This window comes from Stigmatopora nigra, chromosome 2 (genome assembly GCF_051989575.1).
Source record: "Stigmatopora nigra isolate UIUO_SnigA chromosome 2, RoL_Snig_1.1, whole genome shotgun sequence".
Taxonomy (NCBI): Eukaryota; Metazoa; Chordata; class Actinopteri; order Syngnathiformes; family Syngnathidae; genus Stigmatopora; species Stigmatopora nigra.
Window position 1 is genome coordinate 14345290 of NC_135509.1, and position 19266 is coordinate 14364555.

At 40.8% G+C, this 19266-nt stretch overlaps 5 protein-coding genes across 11 annotated transcripts in view; 1 reads left to right on the forward strand and 4 right to left on the reverse strand.

The window, feature by feature from the left end:
* LOC144192033 (SLIT-ROBO Rho GTPase-activating protein 1-like) overlaps positions 1-5024 on the reverse strand; it is a 39990-nt gene extending 34966 nt beyond the window's left edge. For 2 of the 4 annotated variants that reach the window (XM_077711070.1, XM_077711054.1), the window contains exon 1: positions 4450-5024. In XM_077711070.1, the coding sequence (XP_077567196.1) occupies positions 4450-4513 (64 nt within the window). In that variant the 5' untranslated portion in view covers positions 4514-5024. The remainder of the gene's footprint in view (positions 1-4449) is intronic. The other 2 variants (XM_077711046.1, XM_077711063.1) reach the window with 2 other exon arrangements.
* Positions 5025-5571: 547 nt separating this feature from the next.
* On the reverse strand, positions 5572-8361 carry LOC144192120 (ribitol-5-phosphate xylosyltransferase 1-like). 2 transcript variants are annotated; one of them, XM_077711182.1, is made up of 6 exons: positions 8129-8361; positions 7838-8017; positions 7615-7717; positions 7206-7520; positions 6922-7092; positions 5572-6507 (listed from the first exon to the last, which is right to left on the reverse strand). In XM_077711182.1, exons 1-6 carry the CDS (start codon positions 8271-8273, stop codon positions 6105-6107), a joined length of 1317 nt encoding a protein of 438 aa, XP_077567308.1. In that variant the 5' UTR covers positions 8274-8361; the 3' UTR covers positions 5572-6104. The 2 variants fall into 2 exon arrangements, with proteins under 2 accessions (XP_077567308.1, XP_077567299.1); XM_077711173.1 differs by having other exon boundaries at positions 7838-8020.
* A 199-nt stretch (positions 8362-8560) lies between these two features.
* On the forward strand, positions 8561-10113 carry LOC144192077 (cytochrome b-c1 complex subunit Rieske, mitochondrial-like). Its single transcript, XM_077711114.1, has 2 exons — positions 8561-8770; positions 9378-10113. Exons 1-2 carry the CDS (start codon positions 8659-8661, stop codon positions 9986-9988), a joined length of 723 nt encoding a protein of 240 aa, XP_077567240.1. The 5' UTR covers positions 8561-8658; the 3' UTR covers positions 9989-10113.
* Positions 10114-10567: 454 nt separating this feature from the next.
* Positions 10568-11657, reverse strand: LOC144192091 (protein C19orf12 homolog). Of its 3 annotated transcripts, none has more exons than XM_077711150.1 (3): positions 11367-11657; positions 10991-11153; positions 10568-10907 (listed from the first exon to the last, which is right to left on the reverse strand). In XM_077711150.1, exons 2-3 carry the CDS (start codon positions 11148-11150, stop codon positions 10642-10644), a joined length of 426 nt encoding a protein of 141 aa, XP_077567276.1. In that variant the 5' UTR covers positions 11151-11153; positions 11367-11657; the 3' UTR covers positions 10568-10641. The 3 variants fall into 3 exon arrangements, with proteins under 3 accessions (XP_077567276.1, XP_077567259.1, XP_077567269.1); XM_077711133.1 differs by having other exon boundaries at positions 11462-11651; XM_077711143.1 differs by having other exon boundaries at positions 11376-11628.
* Positions 11658-11753: 96 nt separating this feature from the next.
* LOC144192112 (deoxyribodipyrimidine photo-lyase-like) lies at positions 11754-17557 on the reverse strand. The gene is made up of 9 exons (XM_077711163.1): positions 17272-17557; positions 16117-16600; positions 15645-15947; positions 15221-15396; positions 15065-15149; positions 14107-14339; positions 13724-13918; positions 13140-13365; positions 11754-12775 (listed from the first exon to the last, which is right to left on the reverse strand). Exons 1-9 carry the CDS (start codon positions 17494-17496, stop codon positions 12240-12242), a joined length of 2463 nt encoding a protein of 820 aa, XP_077567289.1. The 5' UTR covers positions 17497-17557; the 3' UTR covers positions 11754-12239.
* Positions 17558-19266: the final 1709 nt, after the last annotated feature.

Consider the following 19266-nt stretch of genomic DNA (forward strand, 5'->3'; position numbering starts at 1 on the left):
CTACAACACAGCAAAAAAACCCTCTCAAAATCCTGCTTGAAGACTCTCTTTTCTGTTAATTTAATTCTTCAGATCACTTTCTTTTTGGTCCAATTCTATTATCACGGTTGTACTTTCTATTACCAAATTGAGGGCCATGTAAAACTGCATTCTGTGCGTTACCACTGTATCAGCGATTCCTCAATATGGCCTGACACTTAGTAATAGAGAGACTGACCGCCAAATATAGCAATGCATCTCAATTACAGTCTATGCATTCATTTCCCAAGTCTTGTTCATACACTTTAGCTTTTTGAGATGGTAAGACCAAGCAGCAAGTATCACAGCACAGTTGTCTTGAGGGACCAAACATTTGTCAATTTGCACCCAAAATTGTGAAGCAAATTCATTTATGATGTAATTATGAATTAATATGCAAGTGGTGATGTGCTAAAGTGTGGCACACTATAATGGATTCATTATAATGGCGATGTTGCACAACTTCTGTTTAGGCAACTGAAAGGACCATTTGGGGGGGGGGGCAGGGTGCAGCAATGTCTGGGTGGCCTTTGTGACTTCGCTGAAAAGCACAGCATGAAAAGTATTGCTTTGGTTGTGTTCAGCAGAGTTTATAAATGCTGCAAAGGGGATGTGTGGCCACAGATGGGATGTCAATAACATCATTAAACCATCTATGCACACACAAATGCCACACCGAATATCATACCACAAAATGTAAGTGCACTCAAGGCATGCATAACAGTTAAAAACACTGGGAAAGAAAAGTGTGTGTAATATTGTGAAGAAGTGCTTCGAGACGTGTCAAATTCCATTAGTTCTACTGATTCTAAGTGCCATCAACACCTCTTTGAGGCTGTCGGGAGGACACATCCGACTCCCCTTTTGGCTTAGGTGTGTAAAATTCTGTCGTGTTGCTCTCTCCAATAAATCAACCTAAATGTAACACCAACTTGAAATTTGCCGAGTCTAATTATGCTAAGAATGAGACTGTAATAAGAAATGCATAGTTTGAAAAAGATTTTAACTTTAATTTGGAAAATAACAAAATGTACGTCCTTATCTTTAATTGGTTCAATTTAGGTTTTTTAAAACTGTGATAACATAAGAGACTGTCAAGCTAAACAATACAAAGAGAAGCAAGGGATTGCACGAAAATTATTATGCAATATTTGAAAAAGTAAATGAATGAAGATTGTAAAAATAAAAAAACACAAAACTTCCTAGGAAATGTGTTAAGCATAACTTTGAAGTTGTGTTTCATCTTTTACAAGGGCTCAAATAGGTCTTCTCTATCGCTTTAGCAGAACAGACAACATCAAGCTGATATGAGAATCCCACCGAACACGCCTCAACATGTCCCCCCCGTCCAACATGATGATTACAGGTGTTATTTTCTGGAAGTAGTTGAAGCATAAACGTTGCATTTAACATACCACAACTGACAATAAAGCTGTATAAGCGCGAAGGTCTATTTTATTTTGTCAAAAATTAGGATGAGAGGAATGAGAATAAATGAATGAATAATTCAAATCGTCGAAATGTTTCAGTAATAAAATTGTCTTGTGGGACATTAAAATAGGAATAAAAAATGGCACAATAAGCAACACATTTTCACCTTTCAAAATAACTAAATTAATTAATAAAATGTTAAAGCAATTGGTGGAAATTTGTAGATGGATTTGTTCTCAAGAGGATTTGAACACACATTTTTTTACGGTTAAAATAATCATAAAACGGCTCATGGTCATGATCAAGGAGTTAAGTTGTAAATGTGTCATAAGGATGGCTGTCAGATGATGATATACAATTTTCATGGGCTGCTTGTTTTTAATCATCTTGAGTAAGCTATGTCCAGTATGCCATAGCATCATTAAATTGACTACAGCTACAAATACAATTTTACAAGCTACTTTTTAAATGTTGGATTGTGGTGAACGCTTCTGGCTGAGAAATTTGTCAGTCTTCCAACAAACATATCTGAGATCAATAACACACAATGTGACTCGTGTTATAAATCACTGTCAATTACTGTATCCAACCTCCTTGCACTGCATGTAATGTTTTACTCTAGCCACAAAATTATTCAAAAGTATATTTGCGACCCATGCCAAGCCTTGGCAGTAGAAGTGAATTGCAACATCAATAAAACAAAAACACTTACTCACAGATTGTCCGTGGGGGATTCATAAAAAGAGTTGATACTTGTGTTCACAGATTAATTCATCTTCTGCGCCATTTATCCTCATGAGGGTCGTGCAAGTACTTAGTTTATCCCAGCCAACTATGGGCAGTATGCAAAATACATCCCGAATTGGTTTCCAGCCAATCACAGGGTTGATTAATTGATCTCAGATCTGTGATGCAGGCATGTTAACCCAGCAAACTATGGCCTGCGGGCCACATCAGGCCCGTGAAGCGTTTTAATCCGACCCGCCGACGTTGTCCAAATAATGTAGTTTTTTTAATATCCCCAAGATGGCGCCGTGACACGCAAGCCAGTGGCAGTAGCTCTGTTCACTGTTATTTTTTTGTTTTACAGCCCTTCTATATTTTTTTAAATTACATTTTAATATTTCTTAATACATTCTTTTTTACTTTACTTTTTACTTTATACTTTTTACTTTAATGATGAGTGATGAGTATGTTAATACTTCAATACTTTTTTTGTTTATGTTTCATATGTACTGTTAACGGATGCAGTTTTTTATATGTTTCGTATCTTGTGCTGACCCGGCTCATCTGTCAAATTTTTAAAGTCAATGTGCCCTCGGACCGAAGAGTTTCCCCACCCCTGCGTTAACCACTCAACCACCATTCCTTGCCCCCATCAATCTACAAAATACAAAATCAGAGCAGTAGGTTAAGGCCCATGGAAATGGGTAATTTCTCATCGTTGTTTTTGGTTGAGTATTCTCTATGACTGTGTATCATTCCTTGTTAAAGCTCATAGTCATTATGACAGTGAGAGATGGGAGTACACAGCTCTTCTTTGCAAGTTCTTATAAATAAGAGCACTCTGTATGGTTGAATCTCTGAAGTCAACAGCCCCTGAGGACAAATAATTTGTATGAATTTATATGGTATCATGCAAGCAATCATCACATCAATTGAATGTTCAGTTTTACAAGCAGCAAAGAAAAATAACCTGCCTATATTTTTTGCTTCATCTCATCTTTTTCTTTTTTTTTTTTTTTGCAGTATGATATCAAACCCGGCGGAAAGTGGTCAGCACGCCGCTCTCACTGGGGTCAAGGGTTTGATCCCAGGTTGATCTTCCCTATCTGGAGTTTGCATGTTCTTCCCAAGCTTGCTTGGGTTTTCTCCGGGTACACTGGTCTCCTCCCACATTCCCAAAACATGTATGTAGGCTGGTTGAACACACTAAATAGCCCATAGGTATGACTGCAAGCGTGAATGACGGTCTGTTTACTTGTGCTCTGTGATTGGCTGGCCAACAATTTAGGGTGTGCCCCGCCTGTTGCCCAAAGTCAGCTGAGATAGGCTCCAGCACCCCCGCAAACCTTGTAAGGAAAAGAATTGGACAGCCACAGATTCCAATGGCAGTCTGCAAGCTGATATATGGGGCCAGGCTTTACTGTCAGCACAAAGTTTGTGAAAGACATGGAACGTCTTAAGACTGACTTATCTTGAAACTAAGAGAATTAAATATGTAAGCCCGGTTGAGGATAAATTGCACGGAAGATGGACTATAGTTGTACACTTAAAGAAAAGTTTTAGAATGCTGCTGCTCATTTTACCCTGGAACAGCATCTATTTCCATCATTTCCGATGGTTATAATTGTTTCAAAATACAAATTAGAGGTTGTCCAGTGATCCAGACAGGATTGTGTTCCACTGTATGTGGTTTTGTGGCATGCAACAGGCAGAAATCAACAGGGCATCTTGCCAAATCACCATGACTACTACTCTAGAGTAGACTAATGGGTCTTTCCTGTATGTGTGTGTCAGTCTATTTGTATTTGACATTAAGTCATACTTACTCACAAGGTTTAGAATGGCATCTGTGCACACATGTTCCTAAAAGCATGCAAGTTTGGGATTTGTGCAGCAATAGTAAACAAATAAACAGTAACTTCTCTGAAGTGCCCTTAGAAAATACATGGCATTATCATACAGGTGTTCTACCCCAACATGCGAGCATTTTTCTTTTTAGATCCTGCATCGGCCTACGAAAGAGGCTTTGGTGAGTGGGAAAGTTGACGTTTCCATTGCTGATCTGGTTCCTTTTGTGAATGTTTGCTCATTCAAAAGGCTTTTGTAAACGTCACCAGATATCTATAACACCGGCTACTAGTCATATGTCTGTCCACAAAGCACTCGTGGAGGTCACACATTCCAAACTTTTTAACTCACGAGCAACACTAGCCTGTCCTGTAGTTTTCCAGCTTTCCTTCCCCGTTTAAACAAGATCTTCCAAAGACTTCTTACCTTTCACTTGACTCTCGTAGTCCGCGATTATTTCTTTATCCTTTTTGAACCTCGGCGAAGACATCTTTTGGCTGCTTGTCGTTCAAAATATTGCAGTTTCAAGTGGTTATAAAAGGAGACTCATCCCAGAAAGTAGACGAGGAACGTACTGGCGCCCAAGTGATTAAGCTTCCAAGGAGAAAACGCTTACTTCTTCATTGATAATCTTCCTTCTTAGCGGGTTAGGCGATGTGCAATCCTATCCCGACAGACAGATCGGCACAACTCGGCGATCGTCCTCTTGCAACCACGGGAAACCAAACAAACCCCCAACCAAATCGTGCAAGTTTTCAGGGGCTCTGTAAGGCAGCATCATACGCAGTTAGCCCGCGTAGAAAAGTAGTGCCAGTCCGATTGGAATAAAGTCGATTTGGGGTGGCGTGTAGATCCGATTTTAGAGGATCGGAATCAGATACCGGGCGCTTTTTTCACCCGCTTAGGTCCAGGCAATCTCGGGATAGAGGCAGGCAAGTAGGCTGGACGACTGCAGCAGAATATCCAGGCAGGAGGGAGGGAGGAAGGAAGGAAAAGGACACACACATATACGTACACACGCACACGATCTGAGAGTATAAAATAAATCAAATGTATTTTCCTGAAGACTGAACTTTATTACAGCATATAAAAAAAACATTACAGGACACATTAATGAGGCATTCGTCACAATTTACTATCTAAAGACATGCACAACATTGCCATTAGGGAGGTAGAAACGTGTATGTATCTATTAGTCGATAATTCTGTATGATTTGGCTGTCATTTTTTTGTAAACAACTCTGATTGTATTCAGAGCAAGCTGTTGATTTATAAAACAATTTTAAAAAAAATTGAACCGGGCGCCATCTGCTGGAGAAAAAAAAGGTTAACCAATATTTGTCATTAATTGTGTAGTGAGATTAAGACAGGGCAACAAAGGGACTAAAATTGTCTAAACATGCACTATCAAATATATATCAAATATATATAGTTAACCGTTTAGTTGGTACTTTTGTGGTCGTTTTAATAATTCATACAAATAGATAAATAATTAATCATGAATATCAGCATGCAAAGGCATCCTATTTTCCATAAATTCCACATGACTGCACATTGAAGCACCTTTAAAGCTTTAAACACAAACAACAAATAAAAGGCTCTCACAAAATACAATAAATATTAGAAAAATTGCAAAGAACGCTGATAATCACCATGTTCACAATACAAAAAAAAGGAATTACATTTCATATCCCACAATAAATTATATCACTATCACATGTTTTCATGTTGAGAGGAACAAACAACACCTTTATGTACAGCAGAAAAAAAGAGCTTGCTTAAAAAAAGAAAGAAAATATTCTTGGTATGTAAGAGTGGCCTGAAACAGTAAATAAAGTCTAGTAATTTCAGGAAGTGGATAACCTTAGTGCAGGAACACAATTTATAAATGGCAGTAGTGCTTTACCCAATGAAATGCATCTATCCCAGATTCACATTCTCCCTTATGACATCAGTAAGACCCATCATCCTAAACACCCACCTTCCTAAGTAGTGTCATTTTTTGTTTTCATCAGAGGTCTCCAAATTTTCAGATTGAAATATTGTGACCAAAAAAAATTCTGACCTTTTAAGCAATCCAATCAGACGCTTTTGAAAAAGTTCTCCTCTATGACCTCAGTAAATCTTTCCCTCATTTGCTGACGGAACGTGGCGTACCACTCCAGCAACCTTCTCCTCCGGTCTACCCTCTGCTCTTGGCTCATTCCTCTCTCCGCCTCCAAAATTGTGGGAAGCTCCCGCCAATCACTAATATAAATGAAGGGCGCTCCGGCTGCTTTGAGGAGGCGCAACGGCGAACTGGGCCCAGCCGCGCACGTCCTTGGCGTGAGTACGTCTTCCACCACAGGCACTGAGCCGTAAGAGCATGCCTCGTAGATGCGATAGCTTTCCGTGTTGATGCCGACGGGACAGAGGGTGAGCTCACTCTGGGCCAGGGCGCTTTGATATCGCTTCAGACTCTCCGTTGTCTCTTGAGGGAGCCATCTTGTAGTACAGAAGCAGAGGATTAGTTGATGGTCAAATGGTACAAAGGGTTAAATCTGACAAGAAATCTGCTCAAAGGGTTAATGCATAAAATGAGAGCTAAAAAACTATTTACTATACTACTACATGCTGTTGAAATATAAAACGAATGGTGCTGTTTCCTTTTATAATTGTTTCCACTTTAAGTAGTCATCCTTATATTTGTGTTTTTATTTTCTATTTCTTAATTGATTGTTTTGTTGTGATCGTGTCCATTTTAATGTAAAGTGAAGCATATTGCATTGCTTTGTGCTAAATTGTGCTATAAAAACAATAGGTTATGGGTAATGGGTTACTGTCAATACAGAACTGTGTATATGGTGGTAATTGAAAACTTTTTTTGCACTATTACTCTTGCATGACATAATGACTTACTTCTCCCTAGCAGAGCTGATGCATTCCTTATCCAGGCCTGAATGTTTGAGAACCTGCATGAGTGTTTCCCTCGAGGAATTTTTGTAAACAGTACCAAGGAAGTTGCACAGGAATGGACGGCTGGAGGTGATCATTTCAGGATTGGGCCGAACCAATGGAAACTGCCTGTATCTGTAAGTATCATTATGATGATGGCTATATGTTACCGATAAAGCATTCCATGTCTTATTATATTTACTGTCAGAAAATGGACCAGATTGAATAATGTAAATGAAAGAACTTACGTGGCAACACCAAGGGGCCATTGGAAGACATCTTTGTCATTAACCCAAGGGCTGTCGTAGACTAAAAAGAGCAGGTTTACAAATCCACCATTTCTCTTAAGGTACGGCCCAATCCAGTTATTGTTGCAGTGCTCATTGCCCAACAGGACCACAGCGACATGAGAAACAGTGTGAGATTGAACCAAAGTTTGGATGTGCTCCAACCAACGCGTGGAGTATATCACTTTCTGCTCCTCACGCCCGTTCAGGACCAGAACCAGGCTGTTCATGCCCAGGGGTACGTGACCCTGGACTACAGCAGGGCCTGTGTAGAAGCTAAAGATGGAGAATAAAATTAATGAATGGTTTGGTTGTGGTTTGTGTATTTTTGCAACATTTGAAATATCTATCAGACTTGGTACCTACTAACCTAAAGTCAATTTTACTTGACTGGAGCTCACCCTCTCTCCATTGTGCTATCTTGTCAGTAGGATTGAGAGGTCCCTCCAATATATGTTCCCAAAGATAAAGTCCTTGTTGAAAGGTAGAAGGTTTTATAATGAAAGATTTAAAAAGCAAAATAGCAACAATGTGGATGTACCGGTCCTACAACTGATAATTGGAAATGAGAACAATTATCAAACATGACTCACCTATGGCTGCTTTACCCCAGATTTGGACCTTATACCTTGTGGGTTTGTTCTTTTCGATTTGTGCCATATGTTGTTTAAAGGCCTCTCTTTTTTTGTTTATTTCAGAGTTGTAATCCACCTGTTCATCCTCCCACGGATTCCACTGATGTCCCATGAATAGAGCACCACCATTTCGAATACCTCCTGCAAAAAAATTAAAACACACCTATAAATGCATTCGAGAACTTACTGTGCCTACACAGTTAGTAAAATAGAGCGTTTGTGTTTTATTTTAATATGAATGGAAATTACCAGAGGGTCCCGATTCTTTCTTCTCCACCCTGTGAACGCGGGAGATGATTTTCGAACTAAAGAACACATTGTATGCAGCGTAAAGAGAAAACGCTACATATGCAATGATAATGAGAAGAAACAACTTTCTCTTTGGAAATTTCATTTTTCCCTCTTTGCTTTATCGCTTATGTTACCATTATGCAGCCCAACTTCCATTATTTTGTGTGTGTGTTGAGGACCCTTGTTTACATCACGATTAAGGTTGCCTTGGATATGTGCCTGTCTATAAATACATTTTTTTAAAAGAAAGCAATATATAAATATTTCGTTTTTTTTTTAAATTGTAAAACGTGTATTCACATTGTAAGCGTAAGGTTGTGCAAGTTTTACTAGATTAAAATCAATTTGCCAATTAGGCATATTTCAAGGCGGAACTTTCCATTGGGCATGCGTTTCTGCTGTCGCAGAGACAGTGGTACACGTAAGATTTGTTCACGCAAGGTCGTGTCCCCAACTTCGGGGTAAAAGATTCATCAATTCGAGCGAAAATGATTACCATCGCTGGTCGTTTTGGGGCTCTTGCCCCAGTGTTGCGGGCGACAAAGCAATCCGTCAACTGTGCTGCAGCAACTGGAGCCAAGGAGTTGGTGCCCTTTACTGGTAAGATAAGACTATGCTAATGGCCGTCTCCCCGTTGACAGTACAATAAATACAACGTCGGCGTCCGATTGTCTTTACAACTATTTAATTATAAATAGTATTGTTAATATTTTGAGTTGTAACCCACTAACAAATATTTTTTCTCCCTGATCGATAACCTTCTTAGTTTTTACGTCACCCCGGTTAATATCCTAGATACGCGTACTCCGACTCGCCCCTAATATATATATTTTAAATTATCTTTGATGGGTTTTCTTAATTAAAATCCATTCATCGAAAAAAAACAAGCACGCACTCAAGGACAATCTTGTAAAGGGTGCGGCCTATCCCAGGTATCAACTGGTGAATAAACTATGTATAAAACACGTAATTAAACACGTCAAAACAATACCACATATGATCCAATACACTTTACAATACAAACCATGCTACATCTAAATAGACTAAAAGAGGAAGGAAATGAATAGAAAAGTACACGGGCAGAATTACAACCTGCATTTAAGCCAAATAAAATGCTTGTGTGTGGGTGGGTGTATATTTTGTTATAATAAGTTTATTCAAATGACCAAGTATGAGTCTGACCATTTATATTATGATCCCATTGTAGCTTGTGGAGGAATCCGACTGGCTCACACAGACATCAAGATCCCCGACTTCACAGATTACCGACGCCCTGAAGTCACCGACCCCAACAAGTCCTCCCAGGACAGCAGCGAGTCAAGGAAGGCCTTCTCCTACTTGTTAACCGGGGCCACCACTGTCGTTGGTGTCTATGCGGCCAAAACGGTGGTCACCCAGTTCGTCTCGTCCATGAGCGCCTCGGCCGATGTCCTGGCCTTGTCCAAAATTGAGGTCAAGCTGTCCGACATTCCCGAGGGCAAAAATATGACCTTCAAGTGGAGAGGGAAACCCCTGTTTGTCCGGCATCGTACGGAAAAGGAAATTGCAGCGGAGGAGGCTGTGAACCTCTCCGAGCTCCGTGATCCTCAGCACGACAAGGATCGAGTGGTCAACCCCAGCTGGGTGATTGTCCTGGGCGTGTGCACCCACCTGGGATGCGTGCCCATCGCCAATGCGGGTGACTACGGTGGCTACTATTGTCCTTGCCACGGATCTCACTACGATGCTTCTGGAAGAATTCGAAAAGGGCCAGCTCCCCTTAACCTTGAAGTACCCTACTATGAGTTTGCAGATGATGACACCGTCGTGGTGGGCTAACTATTAGAGCGCTAGCCTATTTTACCTATCTATCCCCTTCTGTAGTATACTTCAAAGATGGTTCTCTGTATAAGGTGGAGGTGAAAATGGTCTATTTAATTGTCAATAAAAATCTGTTTCCTAAACTATTGCCAATTGTTTTTCATCCTCTCATAATAAAAGTTTTTTTTTTTGCCTTAATCTTTAATAGAGATTTTACCAAAGCTAGCTCTAAATCAGGGTTGGGCAAAGCAGTCTTTGTGGGCCACAAGTCTCTGCAGAAACAAAGTATCTGATTAATCCACTTATTTTACTTGTAGGACCCTAAATTGATGAAAATGTCCTCATGGGGTTGGAACAAAAACCTGCTCCCTTTGTGGAATAGTTTGCCCGCCCCTCCTCTAAATTCTCTTTAACTTTGATGGTGAAAGTTTGTTTATTTGTAGTCGGTAACTACTATCAGTCAGTTGAGGTTGTACTTGACCTCCTGTCTATAGTTAGCTGGAATAGGCTCCAGCACCCCATGGGTCTTGTAGAAGCTAAATATATAATTTGTGTTAACTGGAGCTCCGGCGTCAACAAAGAAATGCCAAAACTAAATTTAGATCCAAATAATTTATACAAAAATAGTCATGCCCATCTCACACAATGAGAAGCCAGCAAATTCCAACTTGCTAATCCACATAGTGCACTCTTGCATGGAGCTCTTTGGAGACGTAGCCTAGAAGGGCTGCTGTGAGCTGCTGCTTGAGACTACTGTTAGCCATGACCAGTGCTGTTAACTGTGCCAAATCACTCCATTGGATGTCCCCAAGGATGGCGACCAGGTCTGTGTATAGTTGCTGTTGCTGATAAGGACTGAACTCCATGATGACCTGCGGAAGAGGTTTGAACTGGCCACTGGTCAGCCAACAGCCGAGAAGTCCTCCAACAGCACCACCTGGGGAAATAATGACAGATTGTTTTTTTCTCATGCAAATGTATTTTAACAAATATCAGGTAAAACATTCAAGTGTTGCTTACCGACTGCAATACCAAGAGGACCCCCCACCAAGCCTCCAGCAAATGCCAGGCCTCCAGCTGCCGCCGCCCCCTTACCGGACCCCTTCACTGTAGTCTGGATCTGCTGATCAGCTGATAACTCACAGCATAATTTCATCATATCTTGAAGACGACCACCCATTCTCTGCATTAGAAAGTTGTGGATAAGTATTTAATTGTATAATTTATAACAATTCCCCATTAATTGGTTGTAATTCTCATTATAATAACCAGAGACAGGCAGTCAAAAATAGCATGCGGAATATTAAAAACAATGAGCGTCAATTATAGTAAAATGCAAGTGAAAGCACTTTGACAACGCTAAAAGACAAGTAGAAAGCGAAATTTTGTATCTTACTGATTGTACCTTGGAGTGTTAGGAGTTGTTCAATTATTACAGTTTAAACAATATTTATTTGGATTTAAAGTTTAAGTAAACATCCTCATCACTACCATCGTGTCCGACGTGCGTACTGGAGAAGAGGCGGAAGTAGTTGGTCACATGACGTTACCCGGAACGAACGATATAGACATCGTAATCAGTTCTAGATGTTTAAGGGCGGTAACGCCAGCGTAAAAATGTGTCGGCCATCTTTGGAGCTGTAATTAGGGTGACGTCACCCAGCGATATTAGGCAAATATTTATTTTAGAAATGTTCCTCAAATTTTGAGAGATATTACAATAATGTTACAAGTTAGGAAATCATTTAAAAATCAATAAAATGTTTAGGTTACAAAACAATCTAGTTATTGTTTTGCTTGATACCAGATCATGTGTTACTTTTCATATATATATCAATGTGACCTATCATTTTATCATAAGAATATTGATCAAAATTATATTTATATAATAACAATATATAATATTATTATATTTATACAATACCATCATTTGCAGGTGAGGCCGGGTGATCATGAGTGTAAATGGTTGTTCATCTCTTAGTGCCCTATTACTGCCTAGTAACCGACTCCGGTTGAACCTTGCCTACGCCACCCCTTGCCAGGATGAACAGTACATAAGATAAATGAGCAATGATCATTCTTGCTTGATTCACAAAAAAGAATAGGACAACGTCAGGTTCAATGTGTATTATAATCAGAGATAGAGTTCATAGGTGTGTGTTAGAAATCTCACTCAGGGACTCAGAAGAAGAGGAAGAAAAAATGTTCAACTGTTGTATTTTCCACTAAATCTATTCCAAGAGGCAAACAAGGTGATTGTGGCTCTGGATCACCTGTGTGTCCTGTGAACAGCCCCACCCGGTACAATGGAGAAGCGGTCCTTTGTGTTTGTTGTGCGTCTGCTTGTTCCACGCAACGGGCCTTCCCGCAGCGGGAGACCCTCCATGCGGCGATGATCTCGCTCCAGACGTTCTCTCCGTTGGGCTCCTTCGTTCATGACACTGGCAGCAAAGTCTCGCTCATTGAAAAACGCCACGGTTTCGTCTCTCTTGCGGCTGACGTACCCCTTGAGGACAGCATTGTATGGGTTGGCGGCGCCATCTGCGTCTGGGTCGTCCATCTGGTACTTAAATTCCATGCGGGTGATGACAGGAAGGAGGAAACGCTTGCTTTCAGGAGTCTGAGCTGAGCCCAGGGCCTCGGAGACAAGGCGGGGCGGCAGAGGCACCAAATCGCAACCAGTGCGTTTGTCCACGTATTCTCCATGTTGACTTCGTACCAGGGCGACATCCTGAAGAGAGCGAGTTCGCCTTTCCTCCAGGTCAGTAACTATCCTGTCTGGGTATGTTTGGCCCAACACCACGCCTAAATAAAGACAGACAGTGAGATGAAGTTTACCTTACTTAGAAGAAACACCATAGCTGGACTGATATTTAATGCAATTGGAAACTCTGTAAATGTTATGATACTGCGTTTTCATTACAGAACATTGTTGCACATTTCTGGTGATTCTCAATGCCAATGAATGACAATAAAGCGTGCATTTACAATAAGGGATGGTTGATTCGGACAAACAGTTTTCAAAAGCAAAACAGTTTTTCTCCTTACAAACCACCGTCAAGATAATCGGTTTGTGTTGTGAGACAACATTGGAGTAACTAGGAAACCATAATTAGAATGGACATATTAAAAGGTACTGTAACATTATTGCACAGTGAGAAGATCTTACCTGCACGTCGGAGCACGGATGCCGGGCACTTCCAAGGTTTGTGAATAAGCTCATCAGGCAACTCTGTAAGTTCAGGACACCATTTCCTGATATAGTTTCCATACGGATCACACGTCATGGCAGCATCGACTGGATGCATGACAAAGTTCCAATGATCCAGACCGCACATGCCGCCATTCTGCCACATCATGGCGTCGATGGCAACGTCGGCGTCCACAAGTGTGTCCTACGCACAAGTATGAAATTTCAGTATTTCAGGAACCTATGGCTTGGGAGCCATATGTGGCTCTTTTGATGGGATGGGTGTCTTTTTAAATCATAATTTTCTTCATTAGACTCTTCTGCATGCATTCTCTCATTGATACTCATTGATTAGCAACAGTGAAATAATGTTCTCAAAAGAATTCATATTTTTTTGACTTTCAAAGTGATGAAATGAATAATACATGCTCACATTTTCATGTATTTTTACTTTTAAAGTCTGAGTATGCCTCTCAAGGAATAATGTTTGAAAATATGAATTGTTTATGGTTCCCTACCCCTTGGTTTAGACTGAGACCCAAATGTTGATTTGCACAACTCACCTGGAACCAGCGATAGCCCTCTTGCCATGGCAGATGGAGGTACGCTATGAGGAAAGATGCCACCACATGTCTGGTGTAGTTGTTCATCCAACCCGTCAGCCACAACTGTCTCATGGCTGCGTCCACTAGAGGGTAGCCTGTTCGGCCTCGCTGCCAAGCCTTGAGATGACTGCCATTGCTGCTCCAGCGCAGTACCTATAAATAACAGAACACTCTGTACATTTAGATTCCACATGTAAACACTCCTATTTATATATACTACTCTTTTCAACCCATGGCATGAAAGCAATAATTTGGCTGAATGAATCATTTCTAGTCAACTGTGCGATTTTCTATTTCAGCACTGGACAGCGACACACTGGAATTGACTTTTATTTGCCCACCTTGTACGGGGGCCTGATAGATTCCCAGGGGAGGTCAGGAAACAATGAGAGCTGCCAGTATGCCAAATCTCTCCATGCCAGTTTCCGTTGGAATTTTAGAGGTCGGCAGCGAGCCGCCTTGGCGTCCCAAAGAAGCCAGCGAGGGCTGATTTGACCAAAATGAAGGTAAGGTGATAGAGTGCTGGTATTTGGGGCATCTGCTCTGCCTGACTCTTTGTCGTATCTGTAGACACCTGAGAAGTGAATAGAATAAAGTTTATGACAAGTCGTGTTGGAGTAAGTCCACAGTTTGTGTGGACGTACAGTTGTAAAAGACAGAAAAATGGCAAGAGACGTTATTGTGTTGCATTTGTTTTGTTGCCATGCAACTAACTCAAATAGCTCAGATTACAAATAAAATATTTCCAATAAAATGAATGGAAATGTCCTTACTAGGCTCTAGACTACCAAACAATTCCCCCGAAAAACAGTAACATGAATTTTCATAATAAAAATCTCTATAGTGCATTGTACTTACTATATTAAATACAGTAATACAAAGAATACGCCTAAAAAATTGGAAAGCCGAGAAGCACCACAAAGGCTTAGTTGAGGCTTGATTGTGAGCTGAGGGAGTTGTGGTGAATTTCAATCACTATTAATCCTAATGTCACGTGAAAATAAAATGTTTATTAGATTAAATTGTTCTTATTCTTTTCAAAGTACACACAGCTGAGGGAGTTGTGGTGAATTTCAATCACTATTAATCCTAATGTCACGTGAAAATAAAATGTTTATTAGATTAAATTGTTCTTATTCTTTTCAAAGTATGCACAGTATGCATTTTTCATGTTCGAAAAATGCAGAGATGTTTATAATGTCTATTGTGCCTCAATTTCAAATAAAATTCACTTGAACTGGACATTTACTTCATTATTTATATTCCGCTTTAGGTCTGTTTGTGTGCATAGTCCCTCACCATCCCGCAGAAAGGCTTCTAGCCTGGCATGAGCTCCTTCTTCACTAAAATCCCACGACTTGCGAATGTTTTCTGCCCAGTCAATCTGAAAGCCAAAGATAATAATTGTCTGAATTTTGACATGGACAGATCCGTTGTTACTCTTAGATGACTAACCGTGGTGCCGTCTTTCCTTCGGGGCATGGTTGCCAAGCCCAATGCATCCAAAGGGATACCCTGAGGCCAACTGAAAGGTGCAGGGAGAGACACAGGTGCTTCCAATGCAGCTCCAAGTCCAGTGCCTGCTGGGTTCTGTCTGCAGCAGCTCATAAAATGAGACACAGATCCAATTCCTACCAAGCACAATGAGTCAAACACAACATTTTTAGTTTTTGAATGCTTAATTTATAAACACACCCATAATAATAATGTTGGAAACTTTAATAAGAGGGCATCACCACTTTTTTTCCCACTAGACTTCACAAGTTAGATGTAAACATGTCTGAACTGAGATAATAGATAAGAAAAAGAGAAGGTGCCTTCTGATTTTGTTTTCCATATTCCCTGTTGTTGTTGGTTGGTTAAATGACGGAAGGCTTACCTCTGAGTCCCACACCTTCTGTACTGACCGAGTAAGGGTCTGTGGTGCAGTACGAGTGGAACATCTTGCATCGGATCCCATCCTTTTGCAGTTTTGACATCACCTCGTCATCCCGTTCCTTCAGCCAAGGCTCATAGAGGGCGTTAGCCAGCACTGTTCGGGCTCCAGTTTCCTTCAACAGGGCTTTGAGTATAAGCAAAGTTGTGGATTTGACGAGGTTTGCCTCTAGGAAGACAAGATGGCTACCAATACGCTCCAGAGATGAACGAAAGGAGGAAAGAGCTTGATGAAGCCAGTATTTACCTATCAAAAGGGAATAAACAAAATTAGCGGACAGACTATGGGTGATGTCAACTGGGTCTTATGTAGTTCATTTTTACAGTCGATGCTTAGAACCATGGCTCAAATCTGATTTTGATTTAATAATAATATAAATAATGAGATTGCCTAGATGTAGACATGGCCAACTTACAAGCTCCTCCCATAGCAACAGTCATCCCCGGTCCCTCTTCTTCTTGAGGACTCCAGATGAAGACTGGTATGACGGGGGCACCTGCCTCCAGTGAGCTGACGAGAGCAGGATTGTCAGACAGCCTCAAGTCTCTGCGAACCCAGAGCAGTACAGGCGCTGCCCCCGATGGTGAACGTGGCAATCCAACGATATGCTGGGCCGCGGCTTTCCGACGCTGACGTCTGCTTTTGGAATGTTTTCTCTCCTCAGACTGGTTGTCTTTCACTTCAGATTTCTTAGCCATGTTCTCGTCGGTAAGAACAGTCCGACATGTACTCAAAGATGAGTCCAGAAGTGTTCCTTCTTTGCAGTTAAACTCTGGGGTTCCAGTTTGTAGTACTTTGGAGGAGTATAACCCATTAGATGTATGTACTGGCGTTCTTGTGTTGTCTTGTGTTTCAAGTAGAGACATAGTGACTGCCAGTTCAAACTCATCATCTTCAGCCTGCCAAGAAAGAAATACAAGTGGTTATAAAGTTCTGGTTTTACAATAAGGAGCCAGCAAAATGTTTTTTTCAACATCACTCAATATTTGTTAATGGGAATTAGTTACCCCCTCATGAAAAAATATTTTATATCTACACAATTTTTGACAGTGTTGACAATTTGCAATTCTAACCTTGAGTTTGACACCTGTGTGATAGAATAATACAACAAACAACCACGTCCACATGTGAGAAACAACATCTCACCTCATTTTCTGAACTGCTTTATCCTCACTAAGGTCGCAGGGGGTGCTGGAGCCCATCCCAGCTAACTTTGGGCCAGACTTGATGGTCAGCCAATTGCAAGGAAACAAACAACCATTTGCGCTCATACACATACCTAGGGGCAATTTAGAGTGTCCAATCAGCCTACCATGCATGACTTTGGACTATGGGAGGAACCCGGAGTACCCGGAGAAAACCCAGGCAGGCCCAGGGAGAACATGCAAACTCCACACAGGTGGACCGACCTGGGTTTGAACCAAGATCCTCCAATCTGAGGCCAACCAATCAGCTGCCTTCAAATCAAATTGAGGATACTACAAAGTTATTTACATGCAAAGTTGTACTTTTCTGTCAAACGTAAAGAAAAGTTCGTTTGAAATCCCCCCTTTGACTTAACAATACTAACCTTGTCAAAATATTCATTGTAGATGGAGACGAGGGTAGAATACAGGGAGCGGTTGGCCGAAGATAGAGGCTGGATGACGGGCAGAAAGCGGGCACGTGTTTCCTGGTGCCCGAGGATGGACACGCACATCGCGAAGAACCCCTCTGGATCCTCCCGACCCATCAACACTTCCCTCAAGAGGCTTCTCACCATTGCCAACCCGCCTTCTTCTCCACTTTGAGGCATCTTCGGTTGGTAAGCGTGTGTTCAATCGTAACACACACCAGCGTTACCAAACAGCTGATGAGCGTGCTTACGCAACTGGTTTTGTAACTTCATTTTTTGGAGTTGTAATGAACTAACATGTCCACTAAGAGGCGCTAAAACCCCAATTGTCAGGCAATTGGTTTTTGTCTACCACCACACACCACTTTGTATTTCTTGTTCATTATGAGAAAGACTCACAGCATTCACAAGTGATGAATTGCCCTCTTCGTCCCCCCTTTCATTAACATAACAGAGTCATTGGATTACTTGGACCATCCCTTAACCACTTTATTTCCATGTACACATACCAGAAAAAAGATGAATGACCCAAGTCCCCATGAGCTAAATGTGATCAAACCACCAACCTTGTTTTCACTTGAATCACCACCTTCATCTTTTTTTTTCAAGTGAACCCCTGTGATGTGAGGCTGCAAAAAAAAAATAAAGCGAAAAAAAAAACAAAAGGCAGCAGACGCGGTAACAAGCGGTGAATTTTTAATCATCAACTCTGCAAAGGGATTGATTTTAATGAGACGGTGCACAGCCTTTTGAATATGCACAGCAGGGAGCTTCAGAGTTGAGGCTCCCGTGTAGCAAAAACTCTGGAATTCACGATAAAGGAATCACTCATTGTCTTGATTGTTGACAGTAAAATATGCCCGATTGTTTGACTCATTTGGCGGTACCACGTGAAGAGTGTGTTGAAAGCGGTGGTATGTGCAGGGAGCAAAGAGGGAGAGCGAATGAGATTGAGAGAGAGGGAGAATCAATAGTGTTTAGACAGAGAAGTGGAGTCTAAGTGTGTGATCAATAGAGAGCAGAGAGAAGAGATTAGCTGCTTTTCTCTCTCAAACTAACACTGACAAATTGGTGAATTGGTGTATCGGCCCTTGGGCTAAACGGATTGACCCGCTGTTTCCATGTTCTGCCGTGTACTGTCAATAAAGATCTCGCTTGTGTTCATTGAGGCACTCAGTGAAGGCGTGGTGACGACGTGGTGAAAGAGAATCAGGAACCAACGTGCTTGAATAGAAGAAGGCAGCTGAAAGTGAATAGGAAGAAATCTTTTTCATAGGCCGAAGACCGTCATCCATCTTTTGCGTCACCGTAAACATTTTCCTGGTGTTTTTAAACAATCGACACCTCCAAACGTGACTTGAATTGAAATGTTGGCAAGAATATGTGCTTAAGGTTTTATCATCACTATTTCTTTCAAAGATAATAAAATAAATCCAGAGATTTGTTGGTGAGCAGCTATGCAATTTGACAAAAAACGGTATGTTTAGTACAATTTAAACCTCTACTATGAAGACTGATTATTCAATGTCACCATTCAAATTGTTCGTTATTAGGAAAATTTGAAAGCAAGTAGACGGTAGAACTGGGGGTCTCCAAACTATTCCACAAAGGATTTAATTCCAATTTAACAACATGACACCTATTCACAAATATGGTGTGTTACAAGTGTAAACAGATGATTGGTGTTCCTTGGATTAGCAGAAATTGTTTACATTATCCTTCCTGGATTCATTTGAATGAATAAAAAGCAATTAATTGCTAGATAACTATGGAACTAATGCAATTATTCTCTATTTTCATCGTGTGAAAGCACTCATAAACACCAGACTGATTTTATTTAAATGAGATTTTTTCCTCTTTTCTTTTTTGTAGTTTGTAGTCATTTTTCAGTGCATATGCATAGAACTTTATACTTTTAGCACCAATCAGGGCCATGAGAATCTTGGTTCG

What these genes read in the sequence shown, in the direction of transcription:
- LOC144192120 (XM_077711173.1), bottom strand. Translation starts at nt 8,273, where the DNA reads ATGAAATTTCCAAAGAGAAAGTTGTTTCTTCTCATTATCATTGCATAT. An exon ending in CTGGGGTAAAGCAGCCATAG is followed by an intron (nt 7,718 to 7,837) that starts GTGAGTCATGTT and finishes CCTTTCAACAAG; the next exon opens with GACTTTATCTTTGGGAACAT. An exon ending in TCAAGTAAAATTGACTTTAG is followed by an intron (nt 7,521 to 7,614) that starts GTTAGTAGGTAC and finishes CTCCATCTTTAG; the next exon opens with CTTCTACACAGGCCCTGCTG.
- LOC144192077 (XM_077711114.1), top strand. Translation starts at nt 8,659, where the DNA reads ATGATTACCATCGCTGGTCGTTTTGGGGCTCTTGCCCCAGTGTTGCGG. An exon ending in GGAGTTGGTGCCCTTTACTG is followed by an intron (nt 8,771 to 9,377) that starts GTAAGATAAGAC and finishes ATCCCATTGTAG; the next exon opens with CTTGTGGAGGAATCCGACTG.
- LOC144192091 (XM_077711133.1), bottom strand. An exon ending in TCCTCTTGGTATTGCAGTCG is followed by an intron (nt 10,908 to 10,990) that starts GTAAGCAACACT and finishes TTATTTCCCCAG; the next exon opens with GTGGTGCTGTTGGAGGACTT.
- LOC144192112 (XM_077711163.1), bottom strand. Translation starts at nt 17,496, where the DNA reads ATGCCTCAAAGTGGAGAAGAAGGCGGGTTGGCAATGGTGAGAAGCCTC. An exon ending in TGTTGCTATGGGAGGAGCTT is followed by an intron (nt 15,948 to 16,116) that starts GTAAGTTGGCCA and finishes CCCTTTTGATAG; the next exon opens with GTAAATACTGGCTTCATCAA. An exon ending in GAAGGAAAGACGGCACCACG is followed by an intron (nt 15,150 to 15,220) that starts GTTAGTCATCTA and finishes TTTGGCTTTCAG; the next exon opens with ATTGACTGGGCAGAAAACAT.